We start from the raw sequence: 12,643 nt of genomic DNA on the forward strand, positions 1-12,643 counted from the left end.
CCAAACCGGAAAGCAGGAACTGCGGTTACGCCACCGCGGCGGGCAGGTGCAAGCACCGGACGCAGGGGCCAATCCCGTGAGACTAAGAGCCCCGTCCTCTGGACCCGAGTGTGGCAAGAGCTGCTGCTCTTGCTCCTGGAGGAATCCAGTCCCTGTACAGCAGCGCTGTGTGGCTAGTTTAGATTCATTAAAACTAAAAATTCAATTCCTCACTTGCAGCACGCTCATTTTAAGTACTCAAGAGCAACCCCTGGCTGCGGCTGCCGTAGGGGAGCGCGCAGACACAGAACACGCCCAAGGTCACAGGCACGCCTACCGACCAGTGCTGCTCTAGGGGTCTGCAGGGCCAGGGACTCCCGGGGTCCGAACTTAGGATTCTACTGTGGCAAAGAGTTACTCCGGGGCAGAGGCAACTTTTACTATATAGGCATCACCCTAAAATGCTGCAAGACAGTAATTACCTACACAAGAGAGAGAACAAAGCCTTCTTGTCTTGTCTTTGAGTGTCTCTTTCTTCCTGTGAATCGGCAGAACGCTACACTAACATTCGTCTACTTCTTCCTGGTTGCCATTACGTCACAGCTCTCAGAGGCATTTTAAGAAGGCAGACTTCTCATTCAGGAATCGGTATGGCCTCCGCTGGGCTAGGAGCCTGGAGGGACCGCAGATGAGTGAAGGAACGCAGGGAGCAATCAGGCAACCATTCTTACATGGACGGGGGGGAGCTGGCACGAGCAAACAACCTTATCCATTAACTTGCAAAATCTTCAGAGATGGTTTTGAGTCAATTCAGGTGAAAAATGTAAAGAAACTTGAGGTTTAACTGAGATTTTCAAACAGAACTGTAGTGCATTTACCTGCACTCACATATATATACATATGCTGATACAAGAGTGGTTTTTTCCCCCCTGGGAGAACACAACAGATTGTTAAATGAACGTATGAGGAGGAATTGGAGGTAGTGGTGGGGAGGCAAGTCAGGGGACAAGGAGAATATTTTTTGTTTTATACCTTTCCGTTTGAATTTTTCTAGCTATGTAATTTTTCCCGTTTTCTTTTTAATGTCCAAACGAGTCAACTGGGCAATGAGATCATGGGCACTGTGCCATTTTAATTATCCTTCCATTTTTCTACATTTTAAAATACTTTAACAAAATTTTTAGTGAGTTAAATAAAAAGCACTAAATGTAGCAACACAAAAACAAATGAGTATTAACAGAAAATAGTATTATCATATTCCAAAAGTTATATTTAAACCTGAAAGAGCTCTTATTGGTAACTGTCTATGACCCAGTACAGGCTTTCCTGTGTATAAAATAGATAATACCAATTTCCTTTCTCTCTCTTACATGGCAAGGATAACTCAAGTATATGTAACATAAATCAAGCTGCTAGATAAATTCTAAATTAACTTAAGGATACTAAAACCAAAGCTACTAGCAGATGAGGTTTAAGTGCTTAGTAACATAAATAGATCATGAGAATATTTCGGTATTCCATACAAAGAGCGGGAAATCTACATTTTTGCCTTAGGAGTTTGAAAAACAAAGACTTATTTTCCTGTCTTATCTACGGGAAAGTTTGTTTTTCCCCCCTAATAAAAAAGGCAAACTCAGCTGAACCCACTTTAATAGTGACAGTCTCTTCTTTTTTTTCTTTTCCAAGTTTCAAATATTTATTCATCAGTGTAAACTCCAACAAAAGGCACCAACACGATTTCGACTTTGGAGGGGAAGTACTTCCTGGTCAAGTGAGAAACCGTGCGCGCGGCCCGGAAGACCTTCGTTCCCTACTTCACTGTGACCTACATTCACCGAGTAGGACTTGTACTGACCACTGGGCCCCAGTTTGTTCTGGGCTTCTGGGTTATGCTTTCTGTCCCAACAGACATCAGGACTGAACAATGACAGGCACAGGGCATACAGCACTGCCTCAGTACCCCCGGCTCCAATAAACATAAAGAGGGAGTCGAGCCTGGATGCTGCCTGGCCTGACCACGATCTGCCGGAGCACTGTTGAGGCAGAGGGCCTGGCGGCGGGTAGCCAGTCCTGACATACCTTCCTACTAGAAAGACTGATATCTGAGACTCTGATGTAGTTTAAAACACCAGTAACTTAAAAATACATGAAAGTTCATAATACTGCAGACATTTAATTTGATGCTCACCCACTGAGAGGCTGAAAAATATTAGAGCTATAATGAATGAGAATTTCCCTGGAATTCCTGACTATGGAACACTGAAAAAGAAAACAAGTAAGAAATTCAATGAGAACTTAGATGAACTGTGAGTCCATATACAATTAATTTATTATTAGAAAAAAATCAGGAATGGGAGGGGTTGTGAAAGAATAGGTTATATACTCAATATTTTGGACCAGTGAATAACTATTTATCATTTACTGGGCAGTAGGTACTAGGCACTCTGAATGCACGATCTTATTTAATCTTCCTAATACTCCAAAATAAGGTTTAAAAGGATAAACTGTGACTCACTCCAGATCACAGAGATAATAAGAGCCTATCACGGAGAACAGCCATGACCCATTTTAATGTGTTCTAATCGAAGCCAAACAGGAGTGCCACCACACAGCTGTAAAGGCACCCAGGCGTGGTCTCAGTGGGACATGACCTTCCCCTGCAGGGCACTGAACGGGGGCTCAGTCACAGTCTACTCTGATTCCTCCCAGCAGCAATTCTGAAAAGTGTTCTGTGATTAAAGTGGTTCCTATTCTGGAACTTTCCCCAAAGATTTGACTAATTCTAGGGTTACTCCAATAGTTCCAAAGCACTTAAGAACAGAGGCTGAGGAAAAGTATTTTCGGGAGCATGGTGCCTGGCACACTTGGGGTGGGCAGTTAGGGGCCGAGCTACCTCTTAACCTGCTCTCACTCCCCGATCGCCATCCTGGAACTTGCTCAGGGCTATTGGAAGGCTCTTACTGGAATCAACTGGCTCCCCTGTTGTTCTTCTGTACATCTAAGGACGTGGGATATCCAGTCCAAATTCCTCCGGAAGTAGCTGCTAGGTTCTCAAGTAAGCCACTTGTAAAACAGCTCAAAGGACAGGTGATGAAGAACCCACGGACACATCTGTGGAGGAGACTAGTCCATGACATGACCGCAGCCTGACCGCTGCAGGACCTGCCAGCTAAACCAGAAAGGTCTGGACCAGAACAGAGACAGCTTCTGGAGAATCCCCCCAACGGTCCCCCAGAAGCTGCTCCTGTGCCCCAGACGTAAGTACTGGTTCCTGGAACAGGCTGCTGCCCTGCCCCCACCAAGCCCGTCACACCCAGGTCCTCTACCCATCCTGTCCCGGGAAATGTTCCCAACCACATGTAAACAATCATATTGGTTTTTGTTTTTAAAGTGTCCTGACTGATCGAAGGAAGACAGTTAAGAAAATGAGGAAAAAGCAGAAATATGTTCACACACTCTATGGACTGAGTCTGTAGTGAAAGAGGAATGAAAATCAAGTCATTCAGGGACGAGGGGGAGTGACCATCAGGAATAAAAAAAAACAACTTCAAGTGATGAAAACAGGAAGGGACGGATGACAACAATTTTATCTCAAAGGGCAAATCGTGTGGAAAGATCACTTAAGAAAATTGTTACTTCCAGCTTCAAACAAGACATAAAATGTAGCGGCCATTATGACACATGGCTCAAAGTCACTCTGACACCGTTAGTTCAGGGTTACCCGTGATGGGTCATTCTGATTAATAACGGGAAAACAAATGTTTGATTCTTTCATCTACTTGTTTGCTTTTTGACAAGGTAATTTTAAAACCAAAGAAAACATCAATTTACCCATTCTGACAAAGGGTTCTAGTTTCGGTTTTGAGCAATGACTTCAGAGAGTAAAAGAGGAAGCGGTGGTAGAGAGTTGCATCTGAGAAGACACAGGGATTGTCTCTGACAGCAATTCGAGTCCCTGCTTCCTTTCTTTAATGGTGGTCATGGCAGGAGATACATTGCATTGACTTTTTCTGATCGCTTTTGCCTGGTCACAGTGACAGAGACATACCTGAGGCCTATCAGCCACATGTTTACAGGAAGAGAAAAGGGATATTCAACAACCTCCCTGGAACCCCTAGGGGAACTCAAGAGTTAGACATTCTGGCTGTAGTTATAGCTGATAGGCCTCAGTGATTAATGCACGTGGAAAGCTATTATTTCGAGAATTTGAGTATATACCCTGCATGACTCCAGGAGGTCAACAAGCAATTCAAACTCTGTGCCCCAGAGGCCTGCAAGCCATGGACTGGATGGAGTCTGAGCCACTGTGTTCAGGGAGGGAATGTCAGCGATACAGATGAAGAACTGTTGACTAACAGATAGAGAAATACTAGGAAAATCACTGGATTGCTGGTCTTATCTGATTAACCTTCCCCCCCAAATCCCTTACCTACCCTTTTCTTCTCCCTATGAAAAGGCTGCCGTGGGATGAGATGCTCAGACGGTTTTTGAGAGTACACAACCCACCATCTTCTCAGATGGCTAGCATCTGAGTAAAGCACCCATCAAGATTCAATCTTTGTCTCTACCTCCTGGTTCCGGGAGTGACAGGGAGCATGAACGCTGACTTTTCCGGTTCAGAATGGAGAGAGCAGCACTTTTGATAAGGCTAATTTACCGCCAGCCACCTCACTGCCAGACTTTATTCTCTGATTATTTTAACCTTTGCAAAAACTTGATTCAGCCATTCAAAATGAAATAAAAGTCTTTCGTAAAGAATTGAGATTTACTAATTTTAAAAGGAACACTTTGTATGTTAATCCCTGCTAACATTAATAAACTTACCAGAACCAGGGTCCACCCTTTACTTAAGCATAGTATAATGAGGTAGGTGGTAGTCTCGAGTTTTATTACCAGTCTGTGAGGATATTTCCAAACAGTTGACGGACAGCTGTCAGATTATCTTATCTTTCGCTGCCATGACCTAGAAACCCCAATGACAGTGTCTGGCGCCTAAGAACTGCTCTTGTCGGGAAGGAAGGCCTCTTACCTGCTCTGTGGCTGTAGGGCAATAGAAGACTAACAGAACAGTCGTGCAGATGTTCACTGACAAGCCAACGATGGTGATGAGGTTTGGGGCGATCCAGGAGGGAACCCTGCCCACTAGCCACTCCCAGTACCGCTGCATTAAGGGCTCAAGCAAGGACCGTCCAGCGCTCTGGTATCTGTGCTCTTCTAGCCGCTTTAGCTGGTGTCTCGACAGCGGTGGTGTCGGTAACTGGAACAACTTGTTCAGGATACACCCGGGAGTGCTCACGTGCCCGAAGCCCCCGGGGGACTCGAGGTGAGAGTCTCCATATCGTTTCCTTGTTGACCGATGCCCACTCATGGACTTCGGCTTTCTTTTATTTGGAGAGAATACTTTATCTTGTTTTATAGCTTTTTGTGGCTATTTACCTGGGGGGAAAAGAAAGTCAGTCAGCCATTACAACAATGCCAGTAAATTTCTTTAAAAAGTTAAACTGGTAATAGAATAATGCGTATCAAACAGGAATCGGAAAACCAGGGGTCTGCTTTTAGTTCTTGTTCTTATTGAGCCAAGTGAAGTCATATGACCTCACCTTTAAGTGAAAAATCCGAAGGCACTTTACCAGTAGTGTGCTTCCTGCGCCCTTACAGTTTGCCTGACTTCGAAGCGCGTGCTCCTTCTTCCTCTCACTGCTGTCAGTCGTATAAGGGAGCCAATCCTAGAAAAGATCTGGTCACTTCGCAGATGTGAAAACTGAGGCTCAAAGGCACGCCGTGAGAGCTGGCAAACTAGTATGAACATCAGAGGAATGACCTGAATACTGTGGGCCTTACGCTAGACTTTAATTTAATGCTGATAGTTAACATTTACTGAGCACTTACTGTGTACTAAAAACTTGAATCATGTCTTATATATTAATTCATTTAATCCTCACAACAGCCCTAGGAAGTAGGGACTATTGAAGATCCCTAATTTTACAGAAAATGAAACTAAGGCCCAGACAGTCTAATTAACTTGTAGAAGTGTGTAAGTGAGGTTCAGACAAACACAGGCTTTCTCTTTACGCCAGATGAAAAGACAAAACTTCTTGGGAGTGGAAAGGACTATTCTGTGTACGGCAATCCAGGTGGGGGCAAACAGCGAGGAAGACGATGAACTTTCAGAGGATCAGATGTGTACTAGCAGAGTGGCCCGGGAACCAGAGCAACGAGGTAAAGGTCTGAGCGCGAGGTGGTGGCTGTTCACCGAAGACTCGGAGTCAGCACATGACTCAGATGGGATTGGAGATGACACAGTTATGTTACTCAGCAATGTAAGAAAGTAATGGCAAGTATATTTTCCAGATTAATAGGGTAGATATATATGTATTTTTTGGACCATAAGATGCATCTAGGTTTTAGAGGAAAATAGAAAAACAAATTTTGAAGCAAAAGGTGTGGTAAAATATTTAATTGCATACATAACATAATATTTCACCAATATAAGTGTAAAAAGAACTAAACAGCAGCATTAACAACCATTATTCCTCCCAAATGGGGGGGTGGGTCTCATAGTCCGAAAAATGGGGTAGTCATCCCAATACAGAGAGCAGTGAGAACACCTAAAAACTAGTATGGGACCTTACAGTTGTGAAGTGGTAAGGGCCTAGAGTAGGGCAGTAAAAATGGAAATATGAAAGTCACATATTTAAGTAATTTTGCCCTGGCTGGTGTGGCTTGGTGGTTGAGTACTGGCCTGCAAATGAAAGGGTCACCAGTTCGATTCCCAGTCAGGGCACATGCCTGCGTTGCGGGCCAGGTCCCCAGTAGGGGGCGCATGAGAGGCAACCACACATTGATGTTTCCCTCCCCTCTCTCCCTCCCTTTCCCCCTCTCTCTCCTTTCCCCTCTTTCTAAAAATAAATAAAATATTTTTTAAAAATCTTTAAGTAATTTTTTTAAAAGAAAGGAGGGTGAAGGCACAGAGAAGAAGAGTAACCAACAGAGACTAGCAGTACTACTGTAAAAAGGCGGGGGTTGAGAGAGAAGCCAGCTGTTTACTTCGGCTTTTGGCGGCAGGATGGTGAGGGGAGGACCTGGGGAAGAGGGTGCGAGGTGTGCACATGCAACTTCCAAGTGCAGGTGTTTCAGACAAAACTAAAGCACCGGCATCGGGTCCCAGATGAGAATTTCCAAGTTATCATCTTAGAAGCTAAAGTCTAGTGGAAGGCAATAAAACAGAAAAGTTCTCGAAGGGATTAAGTATGAAAAGAAAAGGAAACTCATGATTAGTGAGCAGGGGGCAGAGAAGCCACAAGAGGATTTTTTTTTTAAAGAAATAATCTTCATAGAACTAAAAGGAAGGGGGCACCAAACCGAGAGCGGCGCACTCTGACCCTCTGGAGTTCAACACGGAGCCATCCTGGCTGCTGCAGAGACCTGCAGAGATGCCACACTGCAGGAGTCCTAAAGGCGACGGCGGGGTCTCGGACATCCCCACGGTGGGTCTGGTACCAAAACGTGCCCAGGACTTCTTGCCTCTGTCGCCGTAAGTTAACAAATTCCAAAATTTCAATGTCATGTAAGATCTAAAGTGGCATCTCAAATTGCCAGCAATTACAACACGCAATAATTGTGTGTGTGAAAAAGGGGTTGCACACTGAACCTGACCAGTTCAGGGGAGGGCTGCATGGCGGCCACACAGACTCAGAGACCAAAGGTCACCACACAGGATGGTCTGAACACAAAAATCCTAAGGAATGGCCGGCCTGTAGTTTCCTCAACAAAGTCCATCTTTAAGTGAGCCTGCCCACTGTCTTTCTGCACGTAAGATAACATAGCCTCGGAATGTCTCCTTTCCCAGACCCCTCAGGGCACACCCATCACCCCAGAGCACAGACCACAGAACCCCTCATTGTTACCTTGTTCCTCCAACACCACCCCCACGGGCTGTAAATGTTCATTGTCAACCAACCATCCTGCACCCACCGATGTAAAAGAAATTGGTGTCTCTATGTTGCACTCTTTATCCAATCTCAGCAAGTCCCCAGCTTTGCTTTTTCCCACCCCTCAAATCTACCACCAATGAATTTCATGTAACACCCCAACATCTCCTCCTTTGATTCTGATTATAAAATAAGCTGCAAAACTGCTGTTCTCTGAAACATTTTCTCAAGCCACTGAGATTTGGCTTCCTGCAACTGTTGTCAGTTTGCCTCAAATAAATTCATCAAAGTTCTCTATAGGTTTGGGCGTTTAAGTCAACATGTGTCACAAACCAATTGATTAAAACTGTCGTTAAGCAATATTTATGTAATGTCACACCACCAGTTACAAACCGAGCTCATTTTAGATCAAAGGACAGGCTGATAACCAACACAATACTCAGCTTTGTGGTCAGCCAGATTTTCTATTCAAACTGAGTAACGCATTTTCATAATTGATAAGCTACAATCAATCAGCTCTTATGGAATTCCACTTGAAGGAATAAAAAGTTTAGCCAACCTAATTAATGTTTTATGACTGTAATAGTACTCCATCCCTTATTTTTTGTTTTTAAGGTGACATATTGACGGTGCTAGCTTGCTTTTGGCACTAACAGCCACCAGCAACTGATCCTAATGGTTTTAAGTTTGAGCATTTGGCAAGACTGTACGATAAACTGATACTTTCCTTCTGAGTGTTTTCCCTGCTGACCTAGATTTTTTTTTTAGCCTTCTATTTCTCTTTTAGAAAAAAGTCTACATTTTGACAAACCTTTCTAGATCTAGCCACTGTATAATTCACACATGGGGGAAAAAAAGCCAGTAAGTGTTTGAACATTTCGATTTGGCAAGATTGTCTCTGTGATGCTATTAGCAACAAGATTGCAAATATACCTTCAGATCCATGTAGCCTCTGATATACTTTGCTTTCAACACAGACGGGAGATTGGAGAGCCACCAGCATCTCCACTCTTCCTTCCTCCCATTACACCCGAAATACACAGGCTGTTGACATGAAAATCATCTCAGGAAAAAAGAGGAGCTCCCGGATTTTTGCACAGGAAAAGCATGCATATTTCAAGAGAGCAGAGCACAGGGCAGGTGACTACAAGAGGAAGACAGGACTACCTGGAGAGAAAGGACACAAGGATGTGGCCTGGAAATATGGAAAAGAGGTACAAATATTACAAAAAGATTATTTTAGCCATTTAGAATTTTTATCTAAGCCAGGCCTCTATGCCCAAGAAGATAAGGAGCAAAATGTTATTTTCTTGTCATACGATAAGGAACTTTAAAAAAATAAAGTAAAACTACTGTTGGTCAGCCTGGAAACTTAGCCACCAGTCATACGTTTTCAAGAGAAAATGGATTCCAAGTTAGAAATGCATTCAGCCAGTATGTGAGTGCAGTAAACTAGAGAGACACAGCTCCAGCTCCTACGTCCAATGGGAAAATAACTCCAGGTAAACAAGCAAATAACATTACACACTGTGATGGGTACTATGAGGAAAGCAAAGCGTGGAGCCAGAGAACAGCTGAAGGTGGCTGAAGTACAGGAAGAGGCAGCACTTACACCAAATTCGGAGGGAGAAAAGGAGCTAGCCATTCCAAGGGCAGGAGAAATCATCCCTAAAAAGGGAACAGGCCCTCAGGCAAGAAAAAGCTTGTCTCGTCCAGGGGCCTTTGAGATCAGCAGGGCTGAAGAGTGGTCAGCAAGGTGGAAGAGAGGAATAAAATAAGGATGGACAAGCAGGACAATGCAGAGGTGTACAGACACGGCAAGGAGTTTCTATTCTGCTGTACGGGAAGTCATCAACGAGCTTATGAAGAAATCTGTAATTTTGTAATACTGCCTATTTGTTAACTGAGGATATGTTTTCATAAATCATCAATAGTAAAAGCAAATGCTTTAAAGTAAAAAACTCCCATCACCTGGAATTTCATTTCCAGTTATTACCGATCACAGTCCTATAGTTATTATAACCTTTCTACTTGTCATCAGCAAAATGCTCCTCCTGTTATAACCTGGCTATAGGTCAACTCTCTTTGCACAGCACTAAACACATTTTAAACTTGCTCTGGTTGCTGTTTCGTACTGGTGGCGGTGGTAGTGGTGGTGGCCGTGGTGGTGTTTTGATTTTTCCCCACCTATTCTGTAAGGTACGTGAGTGCAGGGGCCATGCCTGTCTTAACATTCTTTACCCAGAATCTAACACCAAGTAGGTAATAAGAACTAAGTAGTTCTTATTTGTGGAGACAATGAATAATATGGCTCATCTAGTATGTAATGATCACTTAGTTGTTGCAGACCCTGAGGAAACAGAGACTGACATATGCCATCCACACCCACAAGAAGCTCCAAGGGGGTCGTGGGGTGTCTTGTAAACACCAGAGTTATAACAGCTATTGCAGGAATCCAGAGGAGAGGGCACATAGGGCCTGACAAAAATATTTCTTCATGCAGGCATGAAGACTCTTACGTGGAAAGTCCAACAAAGGTACAAAAATATAATCAGAGCTATTTCACGAACACCTTCACTTAAGTTATACGCAATTTGTGGACCTTAAGTCAGTGATGCAAAACATCTGTCCTTACAGCGACTGAGACTAATGGCACTCAGGCTACATCACTCCTGTGTTCAGAACTGGGGAGCATCTGACAGGTATCACACTGAAAAAGGAAGCCACTGCTCAGCAAAACATCAGTGAGCTTACACAATACCCAACCTGTAGTGGGAGATTCCAGAATCCCCAGCTCCCCGTGCCTGGGTGTGCCAAGTTTTGAGCTGCACTGATTCAGCAGTACATTTGCAATCCTTCCAAAGGTACTGGTGACCACACAGCTCTCCGAAACCTTCCCTGCACTGCTAAAGGAAAACACTAATGGCCAACACTATTTGCAGGGCTGAGCACAGTACAGAAAGCAAAGTAACACAGAAAGAAAGAAAACCAGCAGGATCACAGGACTACATTCAGCATTATTTAACAAGTGATACACAAACAAGCCAGCAAAAACAAAAGCCTTTTCAGGAGACTTGGAAGCAAAAACAGTACTGTGTAAAACAATTTAGATCTACCCTTTTACCAAAGTGAAATCTCGCATTCCTTAAAAATAGGAAACAACTTCCTCCAGTTAAAAAAAGAAAAAAGCAAACAGCCTAGCATTTTGTAGATTGTTTCCTGTTCCCTTTAAAAAAAAAAAAGGCAGCCCAGCGTGACCCTCGAAAAGAACATCGCTTTGAATCAGCTTCAAGAACTACTGTTGCCCAGAAAACAAGTCGACAATGCAATAAAATGTAATTGGAGTTATTTAAAAAAGTGTGTTCTATAGCAAACATTTCATAGTGCTTTTAAGGTAAACTTTGAGAGACTGGGTGTGGGAAAGGAGAATAAAGGTATAAAACCATGGTTGTAACTATTCAATCATTTATTAACTGGACAACAAATAAAGACGCCTCTGCTGGAACAGGTTAATTCAAGAGGCAGATTTATCTAACTTATTGCTTAAGGGGAAGGAATGTAAAGACTAGCTGCATTAAGGGACTTTGACTAATTTTTCTCAGCACAGAACAAATACGCAGCAAAATGCCTTTAGAGTCTCAATCTCTGGAATTTTATGCCAACGTCAACAGTTGTACAGTAGTAATGCTCGAACTGTCCTCACCACGGTCTAACTCGTGTGGTTAGCCAATCCAACACACACACACACACACACACACACACACACACGGAACACATCCCTACTAGCTCCAAAGTAGGAGCTGAGTATCTGTCCGCATACAAGACAAGGCACTAATATTTGATACAAGATAACTCTAAATTTGCTCACTATCTGAATATGGATTCACTAATGAACTAAGAGATTTCATTGACACAAAAAACCAAAAATGACACAAAAACGGCAAGCACCGAACCGGAGAAAACAAGTCAAACGTGGCTAAATGTAAAGATCCCATTCATCCAGCGCTCCCGGAACACCGGCAAACGCCAGCCACCCTCCGGCCCTCTCTCCTTCCAAGAACAGTGCTCAAATACACTCTAGCTGGCGAACTCAGAGCTCGTCCACACACACTGACGTTTCGAGAGAAGTTGCTGACCGAGACGCGTGGCACAACCACGAAACACCAGCACCGCATTCCAGAGGGAAGGCCACCCCGGCACAGGATGGTGTGGACCTGCCAAGCAAGGTCGGTTCCGCGTGGGCAGCGCCCCCAACCCCGGTCCGCCCAAGCCTGGCCCGCCGAGGCTCTGCCCGCTCTGACTCCCGCAGCAGTCCCCGGGCTCCCGCGCTGGCACTGGCCACCCCGAAGTCTCCCCTCAGGCCCGAGGGGCCCTCGCCCCTCGCGCTGCCGCGCGCGAGGCCACCCAGCGGGAAGAAGGACGGTGTCCGCCTCGCGCGAGTCCACACACAGCTATGCCGACGCCCCACCCCGCAGCACGCAGCGCTCTCTGCACAACTCCCGAGATTCGGGAGCCCCAACACACGCACACCCTGACCGTCTCCCCAAGACCGACACTCCCAGACTTACCCGCACACCCGGATAAGCAAGCACACCACTAGAATGAAGACCTCCGCCTCCAGCCGACTGAGTGACTCTGATGGGCGGCAGCACGTTCACGACACTTTCGCGACGGCCGTAAAGGAGCACGGGGTAGGAGCGATCGGAGGCGCGGGCGCGCTCCTCCCCGCGGTG

The 12,643-nt window shown here is 44.8% G+C and overlaps 1 protein-coding gene across 3 annotated transcripts in view; it reads right to left on the bottom strand.

The window, feature by feature from the left end:
• Window positions 1-12,582, bottom strand: part of CEPT1 (choline/ethanolamine phosphotransferase 1) — a 34,551-nt gene extending 21,969 nt beyond the window's left edge. For 2 of the 3 annotated variants that reach the window (XM_037152537.2, XM_037152540.2), the window contains exons 1-2: window positions 12,479-12,582; window positions 5,009-5,415 (exon numbers count right to left, since the gene is read on the bottom strand). In XM_037152537.2, coding sequence (XP_037008432.1) covers window positions 5,009-5,347 — 339 coding nt within the window. In that variant the 5' untranslated portion in view covers window positions 5,348-5,415; window positions 12,479-12,582. Of the gene's footprint in view, window positions 1-5,008; window positions 5,416-5,579; window positions 5,706-12,478 lie in introns of all 3 variants that reach the window. The other variant, XM_037152539.2, reaches the window with a different exon arrangement.
• Window positions 12,583-12,643: the final 61 nt, after the last annotated feature.

Source organism: Artibeus jamaicensis, unplaced genomic scaffold (assembly GCF_021234435.1).
Source record: "Artibeus jamaicensis isolate MK-2021 breed Jamaican fruit bat unplaced genomic scaffold, CSHL_Jam_final scaffold_1689, whole genome shotgun sequence".
NCBI classification, from domain to species: domain Eukaryota; kingdom Metazoa; phylum Chordata; class Mammalia; order Chiroptera; family Phyllostomidae; genus Artibeus; species Artibeus jamaicensis.